This window comes from Pseudorca crassidens, chromosome 8, assembly GCF_039906515.1.
Source record: "Pseudorca crassidens isolate mPseCra1 chromosome 8, mPseCra1.hap1, whole genome shotgun sequence".
NCBI classification, from domain to species: Eukaryota; Metazoa; Chordata; class Mammalia; order Artiodactyla; family Delphinidae; genus Pseudorca; species Pseudorca crassidens.
In genome coordinates this window covers 89,616,420-89,639,161 of record NC_090303.1, presented here as the reverse complement: position 1 = coordinate 89,639,161, position 22,742 = coordinate 89,616,420, and the positions used below count along the sequence as shown (strand labels likewise).

Below are 22,742 nucleotides of genomic sequence, written 5' to 3'. Positions count from 1 at the left end.
GAGATGATCGTGTGTTATCTCCTTCGTTCTGTAGAAACAGTGATTTAGGCTGATTTTTTTTAATCAACTTTCCCTCCCAAGGGTGAATCTCATTTGATCATGATGTATTATCCTTTTTACTTTCAATTTGCTAATATTTTCAGGAGGAGTTTTGCGTCTGTGTCATGAGAGGTATTTATCTGTGGCTTTCTTTTATGTTGTTTTTAGATTTGGTACCAAAGAAATAGTGGTTTCAGGAAATGTTTCCTCCTCTATATTCTGAAAGAGTACATGTGACTGGTGTTCTTTTTTATTTCCTCCCTAAATTCATTGTTTATACTCACTCTATCAGGGTGTTTTCAGGAGGGCTGTTATGAAAACTGGCTACCACAGGATTCCTGTATGTAGATTTCTGGAATTCTTTTTGTACTAGTTCCCCCTGTGTGGTATTTTGCCCCATAAATTTCAGTTGCCTCAACGTCTTCAAATTTTGAACACTGTCCCCCTCTGCTCATTGAGACAGTTGGACCCAGTGCCAATGTCCAGTAAGTGCCAGAAGAGCAGAAAACTGGGACACTTGTGGTTTTCATCTGTCTTCTTTCTTTTCTCTCAGAGGTCATAGACCTGCTGTTCACTGTCTGTCATTCAGTGTCTGAAAACAGTAATTTCATATATTTTGTCTAGTTTTCTAGTTGTTTATGCTGGTAGCCCTAGTCTTTTATCACCTAATGTGCCATGGCTGGAGGTTGAAGTGTGTAAATAATATTTGAACTTCATAATAATGTAATTGTGACCCTTGACCTAACCAAAGGTTGGAAAGTGGGCTTGGAATGTATGGTTAGGCTGGCTGAAAGAAATCTAAATCTTCAATTTGCATAATGTAATAATATTTAATACTGAAAAATCAGGAAGTAGCAATACAAGCATGTTATTTAATGATGTGATAGTAAATGACAAAAGAATCATCTGAAAGAATAAGCAGATTATTTTTAGGGAGAGGCAACTGTTGAGGGGGAGGAAGGATATGGGGGACTGCTCTTTTTCCTAATAAACCTTGTAGAACTGTTTGACTAGGAACACATATAAGAAAAATATCAGTGAAACTAGGGGAGAAACGATAGAGTGGGCAAATGGAAATCATAGGAAAGAAAGTATAATAGTACTGATATTGGTTAGTCATAATCAAATTCAAGATCAAACACATTTTAAAAAGATAAAGAGAATATTTTTCTTACTGATGAAAGGTCCCCTAAAGTCACAAAACTTTTATTTACTTAACAGAGCTAAGAAGTGTATTGAGCTGATGTAAATACCAGGAGAAACTGCACCTACGTGCGTAATGGAGAGACTTCTAATTTCTGTATTTTAGAAATATATGAAGTACACAATAAAAAGGAAATGGAAAATTTGATTAACACAATTAGCAAGCATGTGTGTGTTTGTGCATGCACACAACTCTGTACAAATAAATTTGTACAAAACTTTAAAATACAGGTATAGTGGGTACAAAAATTGACTGTTAGGCCACAATGGATATATTAATCAGTTCCAGAAAGTAGAACTCACTTGTGTATTTCTATTTATTCTTCTTGGTGTTTGTAGCGCTTCTTGAATCTGTGGATTTGGTGAGTTTCATTAGTTCTGGAAAAAATTAAGCTGTTATCTCTTCAGCTGTTGCATTTATTCTCTCTCCTCTCTTTCTGAGACTCTGATTAAATATTTTCCAGATCTTTTCACTATCTGCCATGTCTTTTAATCTCTTTTCTGTTTCTTTCTATTTCTTCCTTTCATGCATTAATGGATGATCTCTTCTGATCAATCAGAATTTTTTCTTTTAGGTCTAGTCTACTGAGTTTTTAAATTTTGCCATTGTGTTTTCCATTTCTAGAAGTAACGTTTGTTCTTTTTTGATACTTGATTTTTTTAAAAAGCTTTTTATACCATGCAGATATTTTCAAGTTTGTCATATATTTGTTTAAACAGATTAGAATTATTGTTTCAAAATCTGTCCAGTAATTCCAGAAGCTGAAGTCTTGTGAGGGATGTTTCTGTTGGTTGTTGTTCATGTTGTTTTATTTCTTTATGTGATTTGTTGTCTGTATCTGCTTCATGGTTGTCATTGAATTATTTGTAAGGTTCTCCAAGGCCCAAGATGAATTTGCCCTCCGATAGAGAGGCTTTGATTTGACTTCTGCTGGATCCTGTAAACATTGCCATTAGGGATGCCTTAAACGTAAAGGTCTTTTGTTCTCCTGGATGCACATCTTCCCTGGGGTTGGTTTCAACTTCTCTAGGATGGTTTTCTTCACACCCTTTTCCTTTTTTCTTATCGTGTACTGACCTCTGTGTAGTTTTTACTTACCCTGAGCCAAAATGAGTTCTTTGAGAGTGGGCTGGGTCTCAGCTTAACGTGGGAGTGATCTCCCCCAAAATTCTTCACCTTGATTTGGCCTTGGACTTTTAATGCTGTCCCTCTTCCCCCATTTGTTCCTCTCTCCCATTTGTTGTTACTCAGACTTTCCACTTATCTCTCTGGGTTTTGACTTTTATCCAAAAATTGTCTTGGGACTTCCCCACTGCAGATCATTATTGTTTTTAAGATGTTGGTTAGGAAAAAGTTTTATACAGTATTTTTCGTTGTCTTTAGCAAGAGGAAGAGATAAAGCTGTAAATGCATTAATTAGGAAATGAAGAACAAAAATAGATGAACTTATTTCCAGGTTAAGAAACCAGAAAAAGAATAAACATTGCGACAGTGGAAAGTAGGGATTAAGTAGAATTTAGTGAAATAGGAAAAAAGCAATATTTCAGTAACGGTTAGAGCTGGTTCTTTGAAACAACGAATAAAATAAAGTCCTGGTAAGTCTGATCAGAAAATAAAACAGAAGACACATGTAAATACACATGTAAATTAGGAATAAAAGTGGAAACATAACTAAACATATGAAAGGAATTAAATGATTACATTAGAGACTATAAACCATCTTAATTAGTAGTTTGGCAATTTGTTGACAAATTAACACCATTAGAAATATTTTACACATTAAAAATGCTTCTCCACAGGTGTCCTATTTAACACTAGTTTGTAACATGCAGTAGTACCTTTAAAGAAAAATTTTTTACTTGTAATTTTTATTTGATCCTATATTCCTAGAAAATTAGGTTTAACCTATCTGTTTCAGTCAAAAAGTAGACCAGATATATTTTTCTTTATATTCATTTTTAGTACTATTACTAGCTTTGTGGGTCACGGTCTCTTTCTGCAGCTATTCAAATTACGTGTTTTCATATCCCATCTTTAATCTACCTCCGTTCCTCATCTACTGTATGAGCTTATTAATTTTCTATTATTGGATTTGTAGAGTAGGTTTTTATGGTGGTGTGTGTGTGGAGGAGGAACGATCATGGAATTCATGGTAAACTAATTTGTTCTCCTGTGTTGGTATCTTTCTGTATTGGTACGTGTAATGTATCACTATGTAGCAGTTATATTCCAATAAAATTGACTTTAAGTTGACTTTGAAGCCTTATGGAAGTATATTTCCATAGAAAAAACTTGGAATAATATAGAAGAAGATTGGGGTAACCAGTGTTATATACTCAACATGGTGGTGCATCAGTAATATACTTGATGAGAATTGATACTGCGACCCAATTTTTGGTAATTGTCATTCTCCATTTTTGTGTGTGTGTGTATGTATTTTAATTTTTTTGGCATTTGTATTACTTTGCATCATCTTTTATCAGGATTTTACAGTGTCAGAGATTGTTAGCAAAGAAAAAAACCGGAGTGCTTGTCAAATCCTTCATGTTTTCAGAAGAGTTAAAAGTTACATCAGTGTTTTTCAGACTATCTCTGATGCAGAACCAGATTTTTTGTAACCCACCCCCACCCCCAACCACAGTCTGTTGGTGACTGATACAGGGTCCTATTAAGCATGCCTAGTACCCAGCTTGTGTCATGTGATTTACCACCTAAGTTCGATAACAACCACACAGATAACTATCTTATTCTTCAGAGCCCACTGATGAGGTACTTGAATGTTGTGGCAATGTTAAGTTGCTATAAAAGTTTCCAAATGCTTTTTCTCAATTTTTATACCTCTCTTATCATGGACTGGTAAGATTCAGTGCATGGATTAGACTTTGAAATGGAACTAGGAACAATCTATATGCTTGATCCACTCAGGGAGTAGACTATCACCACTATAGATGTTAATGAAGGGCAACAGCTTTCAAATGAACTTAATGATAAACGCTCCGAAAGGAGCTACCCAGAAATCCTGTGGTAGAAAATAGCTTTTCCATGTGCAAATGAAAATTTTAAATGATCTTGTGGAAAGATATTTTAATTGGTTTGTATGTAGTTCATTTTTATACTTGTGCCCATATAGCTTTGAATAGCTTCGTGGGATTAAAATCATCCAGGCAGATAGATTAAGATTTGAAAGGAGATATAGGTACAGAAGGGTGAGTGGAGAGAGAAGAGATTTAAATTGGGAAGATTACATCATTGATTGAAGAATTGAATTTATTGTAATAGATCCTTAACCATTTGGTTCCTCAAATTAAAATGTAAGAACACTTTGAAATAAGTTTGTTTGTTTTTTTTAAAGATGGTAGCCAATTCTTTTTATTTATTTATTTATTTTTGGTTCCGTTGGGTCTTTGTTGCTGTGCGCGGGCTTCCTCTAGTTGTGGTGAGCGGGGGGTGGGGGGGCTACTCTTCGTTGTGGTGCACGGGCTTCTCATTGTGGTGGCTTCTCTTGTTGTGGAGCATGGGCTGTAGGCATGTAGGCTTCAGTAGTTGTGGCACATGGGCTCAGTAGTTGTGGCTCACCGGCTCTAGAGTGCAGGCTCAGCAGTTGTGGCGCATGGGCTTAGTTACTCCGCGGCATGTGGGATCTTCCTGGACCAGGGCTCGAACCTGTGTCTCCTGCATTGGCAGGTGGATTCCTAACCACTGCACCACAGTGGAAGCCCGACATAAGTTTTTTTTTAAAAAAGAAAATTAGTAGTGCTAAATTTCCACTTCTAGAGAGTAGCTTGGTATTAAGGTGGCAAATATTTATTGAACCCCTAAAATGTGTGACATAAACTTTATATTTGATCCTGGAGAAAGCCCTCAGGTCATGCAAAAGTCAGGGAAATTACTGAGTCCTCTGTTTTCTGTGCCTCCCACTCACTAGTAAGTTGGAGTATGCCAAATAGATCCAAATTTTTTTTTTTTTTTTTTTTGCGGTACGCGGGCCTCTCACTGCTGTGGCCTCTCCCATTGCGGAGCACAGGCTCCGGATGCTCAGGCTCAGCTGCCATGGCTCATGGGCCCAGCCGCTCCACGGCATGTGGGATCTTCCCAGACCGGGGCACGAACCCGTGTCCCCTGCATCGGCAGGCGGACTCTCAACCACTGCGCCACCAGGGAAGCCCCTCAAATCTTTAAATGTGGGAATTGAATGGTATGGATGCTTATATCCTGCAGGACCACCAAGAGTTATGCCTGAATATTTAAGAACAGGATTTTTGGAGACTTTATGTTATTACTAGTAGACGTTGAGGAACATAAAAGGAAATCTCACTTTCTTAATTGCCTTCAGCATTAATCAAAGTGTGCTCACAAATTGGAGGATGTTTGTTTTTTTAATTAATTTTTAAAACTTTATGTATGAAAAGATGAAAGTTACTTTATGTTAAAGGCATGCAAGTTTTCATGCTTGTGGATACTCCCTCCTCTCTTCCTGATTCCCACTTCTTTCTTCATTTTTTTAAAAAATAAATTTATTTATATATATATATGTGTATATATATACACATATATATACACATATATATATATATATATATTTTTTTTTTTTGCGGTACGCGGGCCTCTCACTGTTGTGGCCTCTCCTGTTGTGGAGCACAGGCTCCGGACGCACAGGCTCAGCGGCCATGGCTCACGGGCCCAGCCGCTCTGCAGCATGTGGGATCTTCCCGGACTGGGGCACGAATCCGTGTTCCCTGCATCGGCAGGCAGACTCTCAACCACTGCGCCACCAGGGAAGCCCTATTTATTTATATTTTATTTGTGGCTGCATTGGGTCTTCATTGCTGCACGCGGTCTTCCTCTAGTTGCGGCGAGCAGGGGCGACTCTTTGTTGCGGTGCGCAGACTTCTCATTGCGGTGGCTTCTCTTGCTGCGGAGCACGGGCTGTAGGCGCACGGGCTTCAGTAGTTGTGGCACGTGGGCTCAGTAGTTATGGCTTGCAGGCTCTAGAGCACAGACTCAGTAGTTGTGGTGCATGGGCTTAGTTGCTCCGCAGCATCTGGGATCTTCCCGGACCAGGGCTCGAACCCCTGTCTCCTGCATTGGCACACGGATTCTTAACCACTGCGCTACTAGGGAAGTCCCCCACTTTTTTTCTTGATGGCAGGATTTCTGTTAATCCCCACTTCTGATATTCTGATAGACACAGTTTCCCATTTCTGGGATCTCTTCACATTCAGCTTTTAGATATTATTATTTAGTGTGTTCCATCTTCCATTTATTATTGACTGTTTTTTGTAGTAGTTAAGTTGTCCCTTGGTATCTGCACAGGATCGTTTCCAGGAACACCACACCCCACTCCCGCAGCTACCAAAGTCCGTGGATGCTCAGGTCCCTTATATAAAACAGTGTAGTATTGGGGTATAACTTACGCACATCCTCCCATATACTTTAAATCATCTCTAGGTTACATATAATATCTAATACAATGTAAATGCTATATAAATAGTTGTAAATACAATGTAAATGCTATGTAAACGGTTGCTGGGTGCATGGCAAATTCAAGTTTTGTTTTTTTGGAACTTTCTGGAATTTTTTACCTCAAAATATTTTCAGTCCATGTTGGTTGAATCTGAGGATGTGGAACCAGCAGATATGGAGGGCTCGCTGTTATAATAACTGACTTATTGAATGCTTCTGTAAAGAACACAATTTTAATTAGTTTATAAGTGTGTTGTCTTTCTTAATTCTCACAGAAACCCTCTGAATAAAGTACTCTTATTCCCATTTTACAGAATAGAAGACTGAGGCAGACAGATTACATAACTTTGCCAAGGTCTCTTGGTAAAGAATGATCCAAGATTCAAAGCCAGGCAGTGTGAGCCCACAGCTCTTATTCAGGCCATCAGTAGTCTTGGCATTAGCAATAGGAATGAAAACAAAATTATGATGATGAGAGAGGAAACCATTGTAAGAGTGTAATTACTAGTATTTATTGAGGGATTACTGTGTGCCAGTTACACATAATAATTGCTTTATGAGTGTTATTTTTACACCAGCCTTTAAGATTATTTTCATTTTACTTATGAGGCTATGGAGGCATAGAGTTTAATTGACTTGTCTACGACCACGTGGATAATAAGTGTTGAAGCTAAGTTCAAACTCCTGGGCCAGAGGATCTATGTATTGCTGTTTATTTGCTCATCTGTGTCCTTAGACTGGGAATGTATTAAGGAATAAGTACTTCATTAATCTCCAAGCACATAGTAAGTTTTCATTAAATATTTGTTGATTGTAATACATAAACCCATATTTAGATGAGAGAACTTATACTCTTTGCCTCTTACACAGTACCTTAGAAGCTTAATTTTCCTGTAAACTGTGTGCTAGGCATTGTAGGGAATACCAATATTGTTGTTTTAAATTTTAGAACCTTTGGTGATGTTTCAAATTTCAGCACAATAAGTGGTTTAAATAGTATTTTAAAACAATTCTATATAACATTTAACTTTTATTAAATAAAAACTGAAAAGATTCATAAAAAGGGAGTTGTAACAAAGGGAGATGTGATGTGCATACACATCATCCAGAATTTGATAATTGTTATTCATACAGTTTTCTGTTTATTTAATGCTAACTTCTATATTTGTTTTATGCCTACAGCCATATCCAGAAGACCCAGCAGTTTATAAACCACTCTCCCAGGAAGAACTGCAAAGGATAAAGAATGAGAAAAAACAGAAACAAAATGAGAGAAAACAGAAAATATCAGAAAATCGCAAACATTTGGCTAGTGTACGTGTTGTACAAAAAAACCTCGTCTTTGTTGTAGGTCTGTCTCAGCGCCTAGCAGACCCAGAGGTAAGTCTTCTTCTCTTTTCTTTCTCAACTTGGCATTTTTTCTTTTTGTATATTTGGAAATAATAGCTGACTCTGCCCAACTGCAGGATTTACCTGAAAATATTAAAACTTAGGAGAAAATGGGAAATATTTTTTTAATAATCACTAAGAAACCAATGACCAGTTGTGATCTTAGGCAAATGTATTAATCTTCCCTGGCTCATTTTCTTCAGTTGTAAAACTAAGCAGTTGAACTAGATCTCTAAAGTCCCCTTTAGTGCTAATAACCTGTGAAAGTTGGATAATGGTTCTATTTTGCTCTTAAGGCTAATGTGACATGACTACTCTGTGTGTGTTTCCTCTTTTCTGTAGCTGTATTAAGGACCAACAGTGGAGATGCAGTTTCATAAACCCACCAAAGATCCGTGTTTTTTTTTTTAAATCGTGCCCAAGTAGTGAACCTCGGTTATAGAACAGTGATAGAACTGTTGCTATACTGTATCATCATTCTTTACTCATTCATTTTAAGCCAGTTTTGGGGAAAGAGGGAGAATTTGATGAACGGAAACTGTGGACCAGGTTCTTTGTCATTCGTTTGGAGGCAGGGGACGTCTTAACCCTTTTGTTTATTACTTAACTCTTTTCTCTCCTTCCTCCACCAGCCTTATTAGAATAATGTTGAACTCATAACTTTCCTTGATGCCCATGGATGCACATCTGCTAACTTTTAGTTTCTGATATACCAGGAGGTGCTGACTAGATTGTTGGGAAGGCAGATAGAAACTGACTGGCAACCAGAATATTGGAGAGAGCCGAATTTGGGGAATCTGTCAAAAGTACTCCTTGAGAAGGGTTTGAAGTAATGCTCATGATGGTCGCAATCAGAGGGAGGATTGTAGTGAATATGATTAGGGAGGTGGGAATCTTTGACTTGGCTAAGTGGGCTAAAGGCCCCAGAAGGAGGAAATTTAAGGTGTCTATACATTGATTTTGTACAAATCAGTTTAGAGACAATAAAAAATATTTATTGCTGATAAGTTTACTGTGTATTGAGGCTGTGAAGGGCTTCATGATCAGTAGAGGAGAAAAATCAGGGTGACCTTACTAAGAAGGCTTTATCATTGGTAATAAATGTGGAGGCAGCTCAAGAATTACTAGGACCTAGGTCCAGAGATGCTGGCATTAGTGGGCTACATGATCTTCCGGAGACGTTCTTTCCAAAGTCAGAGGGTTCATACTGGAGAAGACTTCTTTAATAAGAGATGATAAGGAGAGAGCTCATTTTAGGCCTGTGACTTAACCTCAGCAGCCACTTCTCCCTTTTTCCTAAATCTAATACTTAACTCCCCAGACAGGCAGAATCCCACTTCACTCTTGAACACTGCCACAACTTTGTCCCAACGCTTCTGTCTCCCTCTTTCAACACTATTTTTTTTTCCAACCAGAGATCATTTCTTGCCTCTGCAAGTTTTTTATTTACCTACCTCTATTTATTCCTACTAATTTTTTTTTTTTTTTTTTGCTGCACCATGCAGCTTGTGGGATCTCAGCTCCTTGACCAGGGACTGAACCTGGGCAATGGCAGTGAAAGCGTGGAATCCTAACCACTAGGCGACCAGGGAATTTCCTGCTACTCCAGTAAATTAATGGAACTTTTATTTTGATTTTATAACTCTTGGATATGGATGTACTTGCTTTTCTTAATACAAAATCCAGTCACCTGTGGTACTGGAGGCATACAGAGCACCACCCAAAGGCTGGATAAAATTAAGCCATAGTCTCAGTCTGATGTTTGGATTATAGGTTTCCTACCTCTTCTCTAGAATCTGTGGTTTGCTTTTACTTATGTACAGAGATTTCTTATTTTCATTTCAAATAACATGATGTTAGTAAGATTAATCTGAAGAACTATTACACAGAAAGAAATTAATCTAGGGGTTGGCTAGTGAGAGAGAACATTTTATCATGAGTCTAAATATACTTAAAAATCACTGTCCTGGTTTTATACTTTTGAAATCATTGTGCTTGGTGAGAGGACAGTGAATTTTCTTTTTTTTTTTTTTTTTTTTTTTTTGCGGTACGCGGGCCTCCCACTGTTGTGGCCTCTCCTGTTGCGGAGCACAGGCTCCGGACGTGCAGGCTCAGCTGCCATGGCTCACGGGCCCAGCCGCTCTGCGGCGTGTGGGGTCTTCCCTGACCGGGGCACGAACCCTTGTCCCCTGCATCAGCAGGTGGACTCTCAACCACTGCGCCACCAGGGAAGCCCGTGAATTTTCTTAAACATTAGTTTCTCTCTCTTATTTCTCTTGAAAGCCTAGGAAGACCAGAGATTAGTGTTTTAGTTATTAAATCCTACTACTTCTAAATATTATCTTTAAAATTTTTCTTAATGTAACTGTCTAACCCTTTCAGATTGGAAAAGTTAAAGTCAGCTTCATTAGAAAACTCGAAGTTTCAAATTGTTAGGGTAACTTTTGAGACAAAGAAGATCCCTGTGATTTACTTATTTTTGGATGATGACAGTTTGATATTTGACTGAATTCTGATTAGCAAAACAGGAACATTTAGGAAAATTTAAAGCTTGTTTTGAAAATAATTTTTGTACATCTGAAAACTTCATGCCAAGATTGATAGTCAAATGTATTCATTTATCGCTCAATAGAAAAAAAAAACTATCTTAGAAGATATGGTAATTAGAGGTAATGATTAGAGGTAATCATCTCCTAAATCCTAAAAATTTATATTGTCAGAACCTAATTCATTCATTCTGTAAATTAACTCTTGAATACTTACAATCTGTTAGGTACTTTGATGTTGGAGATGAAGTGGTTTAGCAGACAGTCTCTACCCGTACAAGCTTACAGACAGTGGAGAAGACAGAATTAAGTCCTTGTAGGCATGCTGAGCATTTATAAACGGAAGTACAGGGCTTTTTGAGAACATGTAACAGTGGGGAATTTAGCTAGTACAGAGATCCACAAAAAGCCTCCCTGAGGAAAGGATGATTAAAAATGATTAGGAATTAGCTGGGCAGCGAATAAGGACAAGGATGTTTCAGGTTCGTGACTGTGTGAAAGAGCAGCTTGTTGGAGGAACTGAAAGACTTTAAAGACGCAAACATTTCATTTTACAAACGGGAAACCGAGGCACAAGGAAGTTGAGTGACTTGCCTAGGATCACTCAGCTATTTCATAGCAGAGCCAGGGCTAGAAACCCAGCCCCATCCTCCCCTCCCTGGTCTTAAAGCTCCTATTCCAATGTATTTTACACCAGTGAATGGTCTGTTGTTCCTCCATCCGTCCATTTATCCATCCATCCTTCCATCTGCTTACCACATTTTTTATTTTCTCTGTGGTGTTCATGAACACTTGACTGTGTTCCCAAAGAATATATAGGAAGACATTTTACACATTAGGTATGCCATTGGGAATTTATAATTCTATCATGTGGCCTTTTATATGGTAATGAGTACTAAAGTTGGCTCACTGTGAAGTAAATATAGGACATTAAATATATGGGTAATGTGGTGATATGCAGGGTGTTCTGCCTGCTACCCATACTCTTTACCTTTTTTATTTACTAGAGTATTGTTTTGCTCGTTGACTTATGTTCAGACAGAATCTGTAATGTGCAACTTAATATAGAGCGTCTAAATTATTTAAATTTCCCTTGCCTGGGCAAACCATTTCTTATCAGCCATAGGCCATTTTCTAATACATTAAGGCCCACTAGTGTTTTATATCCATGTTATTATTCTTTTTTTTAAAGATTTAGATCTGTATTTATTTATTTATTTGGCTGTGTTGGGTCTTAGTTGCAGCGTGTGGGCTTAGTTGCCCTGCAGCATGTGGGATCTTAGTTCCCTGACCAGGGATCGAACCCTCATCCCCTGCATTGGAAGGCGGATTCTTAATCACTGGACCACAAGGGAATTCCCCCATGTTACTCTTTTTGTTCAATACTAAGACAGTTTAATTTTTCAATAAGCATTTATTAAGTACCTACAGCGTGCCAGGCATTGTGTAAGACATTGAACATAAACCAATAAAAAGGTAGCCCCTGTTTATTTATAAAAGCAACAGTACACTATGAGGAGTGCTGTGTGCTGTGGAGGCACAAGAGATGGTACCTGACCTTGGGGGGAAGATGTGTACTCTCCTGCTATCTCTGGGGTAAAGTGCTTCAGATACAGGAATTATACAAATGCTTCTGGATGAGAAAGAGCTCAGTCTGCAAATGATTTGTTTGGCTGGAAAATTAGAGTGAAAGGGTGAGAGAGGAGGCTGACAAGGTAAGTGGTAAGGGATAATGAAGGGCTTTTAAAACATGCTAACGAGTTTGCACTTTATCTTAAAGGCAATGGGAAGCTATTAACTATTCTTAAGAACAGAATGACATGGCTAGATTTGTGCTTTGAAAATATTATTCTGGCTCCTCAGTGTAATTATGTACAAATCTTATGTTGTTATGAAGGTGTTATCCATAAGCCAGCTTTTAACCTTTCAGACCCAGTACCCACTTTTTTTTAAACTTATATTTTATAACACCCTTTAAGTTTCATGCAATGACTTCTTGATAATATCTGTCTGTGTAGATACATACTTTGAAAAAAATGAAGGAGAAATTAAAAATTATAAAAAGACTATTTCTGCATGTAAATACTTGGGTAGCTCTGCTCTAGAACCTTGCTACTCAAGGTGTGGCCCCTGGGCTGGTAGCATTAGTATCACCTGGGAGCTTAATTATGCGGACTCTCAGGGTCTGAAATATGTATTTTAACTAGATTCTCAAATGACTTGTATGCATATATAAGTTTGTAAAGTACTTTTTTTTCCAGTATGTTATAAAATAGGTGCTTGCATCTGTTTGTAGAATCACTGTGAATATGACAACTACAAAGGCAGATTGTTACAGGTGTATGTATTGGCACCTCAGGTACCATGAAGTGCCAATGATGTGATTTTTCTGAAACAATTCTTAGTAAAATTTCAAACAAAGCACTTGTGGTAGTCCCTTAATTACACACTATTTGCTTTTAAATTCAACGTATGTCAAAACTGTGGGGAACTACTTTATGTTTATAATTTGTTTCTAGGTTCACTTAATTGTAAACAGGCCTCTCAGCTAGATGAATGTCTTGTAGAACATTCAAAAGTGGTGCAGGACAATTCTTTGTGGTACAGGGCTAGCCTGAGTGCTGTAAGCTTTCCCTGGCTCCCATCCACTGAACACGAATAGTGTCTCCCAGTTACTTTGACAACCTTCCCTAATAAAAGCTCCCACAGAGTTCCAAAATGTTCCAGCTTCCCTTGATGCTGCCTTTATTGAGAACTACTGCCGTAAACTTGGATATGATATGAGCTGCTGATGCAGCACAACTTGTAACCAGCCTGAATCCTTTGAAGCAGGTATTTTGGCTGAGGCCTTTTGCTGAGTTGGTATGCATCAAGCTGGAATATTGAATACAGTTCTATACTCCACTGGCCAGAAAGCTTTTCAAGGTATACTCTTCCCTAACCCTCTGTTCTAAGACTTTTTTGTGAACAACCCAAGAGTCATTGCCTTTACCACACCTACCGCCATATCCCTCGGGGGATTTGGGTAGAAGAAAGATTGAAAGCCAATGTAGTCACTTCACCTTCTAATCCATTAAAGTTGGCTGTAGAAAACATAAGGCCTAAACCCTATACTTATAAAAACCTAAAATAAAATAAGGTAAAAAAATTTAAATAAATCAAGTTGAAAACTGTTAAGAATTAATGACACCCCCAATCACAGACTGTTTCACAAAGCTTTGGTTCTGTCAGATGCAGAACATATTAGCTAAGTTGCAAGTATGTGAGAATATTATCAAGAGTATAAGAGTATTTGGTAAGGATACTTTGCACACACTTGAACAGATATGTGCATAAAGCTTTCATTGAGTGGGAAGCAGCCTCATAGCACAGGGAGATCAGCTCGGTGCTTTGTGACTGCCTGGAGGGGTGGGATAGGGAGGGTGGGAAGGGGGGAGACGCAAGAGGGAAGAGATATGGGAACATATGTATATGTATAACTGATTCACTTTGTTATAAAGCAGAAACTAACACACCATTGTAAAGCAATTATACCCCAATAAAGATGTTAAAAAAAAAAAAAGCTTTCATTGAGAGAGAGCTTGCTATCTGGAGAGATTGTAAGAACAGTAGGTCTATAGATGAATTCTAGGAAAAGAACAAATTTAATTTTGAGGTAGTTGCAAATCATGGGAGAGGTTTTTGTATCAGGTTAGCCAAGGTTAAGTAAGTTTTAGAGAAGCTAAGTGAATGCATATAGTGATCACATAGTAAAGGAGATGACACAAGTATGAGGGAAAATGACCACAAAGAAGTAACCAGGTAGTAGAGAAAATATTGTATAAATTTGTTTCCCCAGTTTTTTTTTCATCCATAACCTCACATTTGTTATTTATTAGGAAAAAGAGAGAAAAAAAAACAGGAGACAGTTGAGAAATGGTGAAATTGACATAAGGAAAATTTATTGACACACACAGAGTAATAAAGCATAGAAGTTTGAAGAACATTCTGTTACCATATTTGGAATGCATAACTTATAAATAATGCTTTAATATATATAAAATATTATATACAATAGATTTATGAGTAAAGACTGTCTCTACTGGTGTCTGTTCTTGAGTTTCTGTTTCTGTTTAATACATAATCTTGGTCATTGTTCTGAGAATTACTTTCTTATAATGATCATCTATTAATGAAAATGTGGTTAAGATATTTGATCTGTTTTGTGTTTAAGAATACTGTGAAGCTAAAATCCCTTAGATTATTGGTGTAGATATTAGAATGTAATAGATAATACTGAACTTAGTCTCAGTTTCTATTCAGTGGGTCAATAAAGAATAGCTTTTAGACATTGTTGATGTTTTCCTGTAGGTTAACCACACAAATTGTAATTAGGAAGTAGTCACATTTACTAGAAAACTTTAAAAATTATTTTATTTTCACTGAAGAGGGATGGTATATGTCCCCATTATAAGGATAAAGTTGATGAAATGGAGACAGTTTATACCTTATTTCTTCTTCTTTTATAGGTTTTAAAACGACCAGAATATTTTGGGAAGTTTGGTAAAATACATAAAGTTGTCATCAATAATAGCACATCATATGCAGGCTCACAGGTAACTAATTATAGGGATTTTTGCCTTTCCTCCCTATGGTCTGGGCTTGACCTGGGCTGCTCAGAAGGAAAACTTGCTTTCTGTGATTAGAAAGCTTAAGTGTCAAAGATTTAAGCAGTGTAGTGACCTCTGTTGGTTGGGTGGGGGAATTTTTGGTGCTTATTTGACCTTTTCAGGACTTAACTGTGATAGTAATAAGACGGAAATAGTAAAACAGAGATCTAGTGATGGTTTGAAGGGGAGGGGGAATTGAGTCTATTATCAGGCAGTTAAATTATATAATGATTTCTAATTAATAATGTTTTCAGATATTGTGAACTTAATACAGCGTCTTTGTTATGCTGGTATTAGCCGATAGAATACTCTTACAGATTGCATTTATTTTGGGGAGAACATAGTTTGACACTGTCTTCAAATCTTATTTTTTTTTAATCTAACTTTCAAAGTATGTTTTTTTGTAACCTTGACGAGCCTGTCAGATGACTTTTTTAAAAAATATATGCCAAGCCAAAGATGATATTTTATTCATATTTATTTTAGTCTACTTAAAATCAGATAAAATTTGTTAAGTATGATTATCTTAAGATGAACTAGTATATGGTTTAATCAAAGCTACTACTACCTCTAATCATTGTCATTATTATTAATGAAAGTAGTAGTAAAGGCCTTTAGAATTCCTTAGGCAGGTTGCAAGATAATTTTGTTGTTGTTAAGTTTTTGTTGAATTTGATACTAATAACAGTGGGTTTTCACTTTAGGGTCCAAGCGCCAGTGCTTACGTAACCTATATCCGGTCGGAAGATGCTCTCAGAGCCATACAGTGTGTCAACAATGTGGTGGTAGATGGCAGAACACTTAAGGTAATACGGTCCTCTTGATTTTTTTTTTTTTCAAGGGGGAAGGGATAACATGTATTAACTAGAGAAGAGCGTAGCTTTTACATATTACATGAAGGGAGTCTAATTTGAAGATTGCTTCTTAGGCATCCATTCCAACCTATGACAGCTAATTTGTTTATAGCTGACCTATGTAGGGTCCTGTTTTACCAGCTAGGAGTAAACACATTCATTATTAAGGGATAATATTTAAAAATCTCCTTATATTTACACATATTTTGTGAAAATGGATTTATTACTCTCCTTGTCAGAAATAGATAATTGTTCTGATTTGTTGTCCTTAAATATTTGGGCATTGATCAGTTCAGGTTTGCATGAAGGGTCCCACCAAGCAATGCTTTTAAGTAAGTGGAAGAAGGATGGCATAATTAGAAAAAGGAATTTGTCTTATGTGCCTAACCACTTAAAACATGGAACAGATTTTGTCTTTCTACTCTTCTGACCTCTAGGGAAATACTCTGGGTGCTCAAGCTCTGGAAACCATAGGCCGAGATTTTTTTTTTAGTTCTTTTAAATGATCATCTTTAATAAATCCTGCTAATAATAGTTTAGTTCTCTAGTATTCACAGCCATACTTTGTTTTGTTGTGCCTGTGCCTCATTTTAGGTGAAATGAAAACACTAAATATGGAAATTTTCATTGTGGTGTCAGTTCACATTTTGGGTCTTTTTCCCTCCCCCCCTCCGCTTTCCTCCTCTTGCTGCAGGCATCTCTAGGTACAACAAAATACTGCAGTTACTTCTTAAAGAATATGCAGTGTCCAAAGCCTGACTGCATGTACCTACATGAATTGGGGGACGAGGCGGCCAGCTTCACAAAAGAGGAAATGCAGGTAGTAAAGTAATGTGAATTATCAACTTTGCAGAAAAGGAAGTATTTTTCTTTATAAGTTAAAATTACAAAAGCAAAAACTAAGAATTTTCTTTTTCTTTAAACTGGTATTACTTTAAAGTAGCATTTTCCAAATACATAGTGTTCCATGGAATATCAGTTCTGCAGGATATTGTTACAATAAAAGTGGTTCTGTGGTCCACTAAGTTTGAAAATGCTTGATTAATAAAGATCAATAGATTCCCCCCCGCAACCCCAGCAACACTTCTTAGAGTCTTTAATATGCTAATACATATCCCAGAGGGGTATGTAGAACCAGGACTTAATTGACCAAGGAAAGCATTTTGGTAAATGCTACTTTAGGGGGAATGTCAGCAAAATGAAAGCCAAGTGGGATATTGTAATTATGAGGTCCCCCACCCCATCTCTACTCTTCACAGAGCATGCTAGAAAATAATACTCTATTAGATGCTGCTGAAAAGCTAACATTATTTTTATAAAATGATTCTTCCCATGAAAGTATCCAGTGAGTCAGTGTCCTGTAAAGGGTGAATTGAAGGCTTATTTTCCTGTGTTCTTTTTTACATTTCCTGTTCTCCTGTCTCCTTTCAATTTGTAGTATAAACATGCCTTTACAAGTAAAAATGTTGACCATACGGCATATTAAATGAGGATTATGCCAAAGCACAATACTGCACTTCCCTGTTATAGGTGAGGACTTCAGATTGTTGCTGTGGACTTTTGCAGGAATACTTCTCATTTAGAAGGTGGGGGGCATTGATTACTGCCTTTCATTCTCCAAGTCAAGCTAGAGACAGTCTAGGAGGGGCTCCTTTCAGAGCAGATTGTTAAATGAAATGAAATATTACCTTTTTTGACTTGGAGTTACTACAGATTAAATCCCATTATAATAAATATATTGGGATTTCTTGACAGTATGTATTGTCTTTATGATCTAAAAACAGTGTTAAAATAAGTTCTCTGTGATATTTAACGGGGATGGATGACTTACTTATTTCTTGCTTATCCAATAAATGCATCTTGATTTTTTTCTTCTTTTGGATGAAGTCTAAGGTTGAACCATTTCATGCTGAATTTTGACTAGTGGGAACTGTGCTTTACCAGTGGGTACTATTACAATGAAAATCTCTGTCAAGGAATTTCTAAGCCCCAGTTGATCTCACTTAAGTATTATTGAAGAGTAAAAGGACATGGATGGACAGTCCCTTAGAATTTATTTGTAATGGGATTTAACCTGTCTCTATGAACTGCCCCTGTTAAATCATTTGAATACCAATTTGAGCTCTTTGTGGCTAACGAAAGCCATAATATCTCCTGAAGTATTGCTTGCAGAAAGAATTTTCAGGGCTTTTTATGTTTTAAAGATGTAAAATCCGCATCTAAACTGTGTTTTTTCTTAACAATTTAAAATTCATTTCATATTGTTGTCCTGAATTCATCTTGCTCTTCTTAGTTCAGAATTACTTTGAAAAGGGGTTTCCTCGTTAAAACACTTTGTCAATGTAGAAAGGAAACTTGAGCAAATTATATCATGGCAAAAAACAGATCTTTCCTTGTTACTGCATAACTCAAAATTTAGTACCATATGAAATATTTATAGACCCAGGTGAACAGGCAAGAGCCCTCTCAGAACAGGGAACAATGCATTGTGCAATATATATGATACAGTTGTGCTCAATTAGATGATACTGCCCTTGTTTTTATTGTTTTGTTTTTGCTTTGTTCTGTTCTGGTTTTGGTTTTCCCATAACATCTATTTAGACCACACTTTTAAAATAATTAACAACCCTGCAGGTAAGTAAAAAATGTCATTGCAGTCATAATATACATGCAGATAGTAAAAAGTTATTCAGAGTAATTTCATTGTACTGTAATTTTTTTTTTTGTATGTGCCTAGTTTCCACAGTCAGTCTTTCTGATTTATTCCATCACATTTGTGACACTGCCTTCTGATAGACAGCTACCAACTCCAGTAAATACAGAGTTGTCTTTGTTGTGTATAGAGCAGGGATTCACAAACTTTTTATGTAAAGGGCCAGTTAGTAAATATTTTATGTTTTCTGGGAATATGATCTCTGCAGCAACTACTCAACTTTGCTGTTGTAGCACAAAAGAGGTCATAGATAACACATGAATGAATGAGCATGAGTGTTCCAGTAAAACTTTATTTATAAAAACAAAGTGGCTGGCTCTAAATTGCCATCCTCTGGTCTAAAGTTTAAAATATATTAACTTTTATGTAAAAACAAATTAATGTGCTAATTAGTGTTAGGATAATGAAAAATATAGTAAAACTCTTCATCTGTGTGTTACTTATCAATCTTCTAAAAAGAGAGACTAATTTTTCAGTGATTTTCAGAAACTTCTGTAATGACCTGTTAGAAGACTTAATTCTTATGTGAAAGATGGGGAAGTAAGTTTAAAAGGGCCCCTCTAGTTTTTTAAACTAGCAAAAATGTTGTCTGTTAGTATTCTTTTCTCCACATAAAATGGGTGATGAAATGCCTTAGTTAATGGAATATGTCTCCTGTAGTTTTGTTGCAAGAACTTTCATTGGTCTAGAAGTTCTGTGACATTTTCCTCACAGGTTTCTCTGACGCCATGACAAATCCTTATGTGTTTTATTTAGAATAGCTTTAGTAATTCATAAAGTACATCAGCATTTTATACCAGCCACTTTGTGAGTCCCACTGCAGTTTTAATTTCTTCTTCCACTAGGCGGGTAAACACCAAGAATATGAACAGAAGCTACTTCAAGAGTTATATAAATTAAACCCCAATTTTCTTCAGCTGTCTACGGGTTCAGTTGATAAGAATAAGAACAAAGTGACACCACTGCAGAGGTATGATACGTAAGTACCGATATTAGTGTAATCAGATACCTTACCTTCATGTCTGTCAATCTTCTCTTTTCATTCTACATCTTTTTCAGGCAGGATCCTTCTTGACAGTGTCTGTCATTTGTGCAGAATTGTTGTACTATATAGGAAATGTTGAGTCACAATTTCTGGGTTTGAATATTTGCTGCCTGCTGCTCCCTGGTAATACTGCAGATGAGCCTCTTGATGCTTCCCCTTTGCATTGATTTGCAGACTACCCTGAGCCCTGGGAACACTCTCCTTGATAAAAAGGAAATTAAGAGATGTGGGTTATTTAAAAGGCTCTTGTCACCTAATTGGGGTTTCCCTCCTGATGTAATGAGGGGGAAAACACTGTAAAAGGGACAGTGGGCGTTATCTGAAGCATTTTTTGTTGGGGATAGAAGTATTCATGGTTGTCTAGTCTCAGGAATCACCGAAGTCTTTTGTCCTCTGAGTGAGGAGGGTATCCCATATTCAGATCTTATTCATCTTGGAGACAACTTATTTTTGCGTAGACCTATATTCTGTTGATGTTTAAACAAATTTATAATTTTATGTATTGAGTCTTATTCTGATATGGTGATCTTCACATCTTGGATTGTATTTGGTTATGGCCTGTGAGAAAATGGTATGATTAATAAAACAATAATTTGGGGGTTATACTTTATTCTGAATGTACCTTAAGTTTGATGTGTCAGGATCTTTTTTTTTTTGATAAGTCTGACTTTTGTAAAGTGAATTCATTTAAAGTAAATAGCTGTAATTAATTTAAATAGGTCGATTTTCTTTTTAAAAAAATTTATTCGAAAGTTAAATTCGTTTAAGTGATGTTTTAAATGTCTGGTTATTACATAGTCCCATTGTAGTCCCATGTTTATTTAGCACTAAAATAATGTAAGGGCCATTTTTTAAACATAGCTAATAATAACTACAGGAATTGTTATCAGAGCCAGTTTCTTCAAAACTTATTCTTGTATTTAAATTCTTGAAGTCCTTGTTAAGTTTATTCACTTCGATAGTAAAGATTATTTATAAAGGCAATTCAAATTTAAATACTTCCTATTTATTTGCACACACATATGTACATGTGTATATAAATATATGAGGCCATAGAGCAAAACATAAGATTACTGTATAATAAACTATGTGAAATTTGTTTTATCAAAGCTAAGAATAAAAGCTAAGTTTAAAATCTTTTTGGGTTGATAAGCTTTAACCCTTTCCGTTGATCTTTTTGTCCCCACCCCATATGTTTATTTTATTATGAACCTATGCTATTATTTACCTCATTGGTTGCTAACTCTGTAGTGCATTATATAAGAATGAGGTTATTGTAGTAAAAATTTATTTCAGATGCTTTTAAATACACATCTTTATTCTCATTAAAAGTGTTGTCATTCTAATTAAAGTCATATTCTGGTTTATAGCCCCTAGAGAATTCAGAGCAGAAACGTAAAATTTAGATGATCTCTTTGCTACATTTGTTATTCCCTGAATATAAAAGTCATGTTTCTATTGAAGGAAATCTGAAAAATATACAAAAGCATAAAGAAGAAAGTAAAAATTGTATGTGATCTCAATACTCAGACGTTTTCACTGAAAATGATTTGATGTATCTTCCTTGCAGTGTATATTTCCTTGTAGTCCTTTTCCTTCCTGTGAATGTATATATACACAAAACACATTGGTTTGTTACATTTTAAAATTTAATACCCATTATTATGAATATTTTCCCATGTTATGAAAGCAATTTTTATGACTGTGTAGTATTCCATTATATGTGAGTATTTAAAATTTATTAAACCAGTCTCCTGCTGATGTATATTATCTTACTTTCATTTTGGTGCTATTATTTATAATACTGTGATGAACATTTTTTCATGTAAACATTTTGGTTATAGTTTTGATGCTCTTAGAACCTCTGAGTCAATGATTGTGAGTACCTGTTTACTTGAATTGAGTATTTTTTTCTGCACATTTACCAATTTGATAAACAAAAAATCTCATTTTGATTTATAGTTGATTAATATAGTGAACTTATGCATTGTGAATTCGTATCTCTTTGCCATGTTTTATTGGTATTTAAGTGTTTTCTGTGCAGTATATAGACTGGCTTCTCCCATTAGTTGACCAAGTCTGTTTGTTTCAAAATACTTGAGTTTATAGATCAATTTTGGGAGAATTTATATTCTGCAGTATAACATTGAATCCTCTCAACCATTAATGTGGTATATCTCTCTATTTAAGTCTTTGGTGTCTCTCAGGAAAGATTTTTTTTGGTCTTTTCCCTGCATTTTAAAATCGGATCTCCCACCATCATCTCTTCCTACTTGAGAATGCCTAGGCTAAAAATTAAAGAACAGTGTTAGAAAGTGGTGCTAGCAGGCATCCTGTTGCATTACTTTTATAGAGATCTCTCCAGTGTTTTATTCACTCTTAAATATGATTTTAACCATTTATTTGAGATAAATTTTTAATCACAATGCGAAAATACCTTGCTATTTTTAATTTATGAGCTTTTTTCTTTAGATTGGAAGTGAAAATTGGAATTTACAAATGTCTTTTTAGCGTTTTAACAGTAGTTAGCTTTCTTTATTTTTTTTGTGATCCCTTATTAAAAGATTTACTAATATTTTATTGACTTTGCCTTCATATAAGGTGTAGTCAGAGCACATTTGTAACTGTTTCAGTAACAGGAGAGGAGTGTTATAGCAGCCACAAGTTGTAGAGGAAAAAAAGAAGAAAAAGGGGAATTTAAAACAGTATTCCCATTTGATAATTTTGCCCAAAACCAGTGCAACTGAACTTCAGCGGGGACCAGAATAAATTTTGACATAGTTACCTTTGCTTTTCATAAGTACATGATATAGGAAGGTTTTGGGGGGAGGGAGAAGGGT

At 36.2% G+C, this 22,742-nt stretch overlaps 1 protein-coding gene across 7 annotated transcripts in view; it reads left to right on the top strand.

The window, feature by feature from the left end:
- CNOT4 (CCR4-NOT transcription complex subunit 4) overlaps positions 1–22,742 on the top strand; it is a 139,653-nt gene that overhangs the window by 67,527 nt on the left and 49,384 nt on the right. For 4 of the 7 annotated variants that reach the window (XM_067747103.1, XM_067747099.1, XM_067747100.1 and 1 more), the window contains 5 exons: positions 7,889–8,086; positions 15,150–15,236; positions 15,995–16,096; positions 16,839–16,964; positions 19,703–19,836. In XM_067747103.1, the coding sequence (XP_067603204.1) occupies positions 7,889–8,086; positions 15,150–15,236; positions 15,995–16,096; positions 16,839–16,964; positions 19,703–19,836 (647 nt within the window). The remainder of the gene's footprint in view (positions 1–7,888; positions 8,087–15,149; positions 15,237–15,994; positions 16,097–16,838; positions 16,965–19,702; positions 19,837–22,742) is intronic. The other 3 variants (XM_067747104.1, XM_067747102.1, XM_067747106.1) reach the window with 1 other exon arrangement.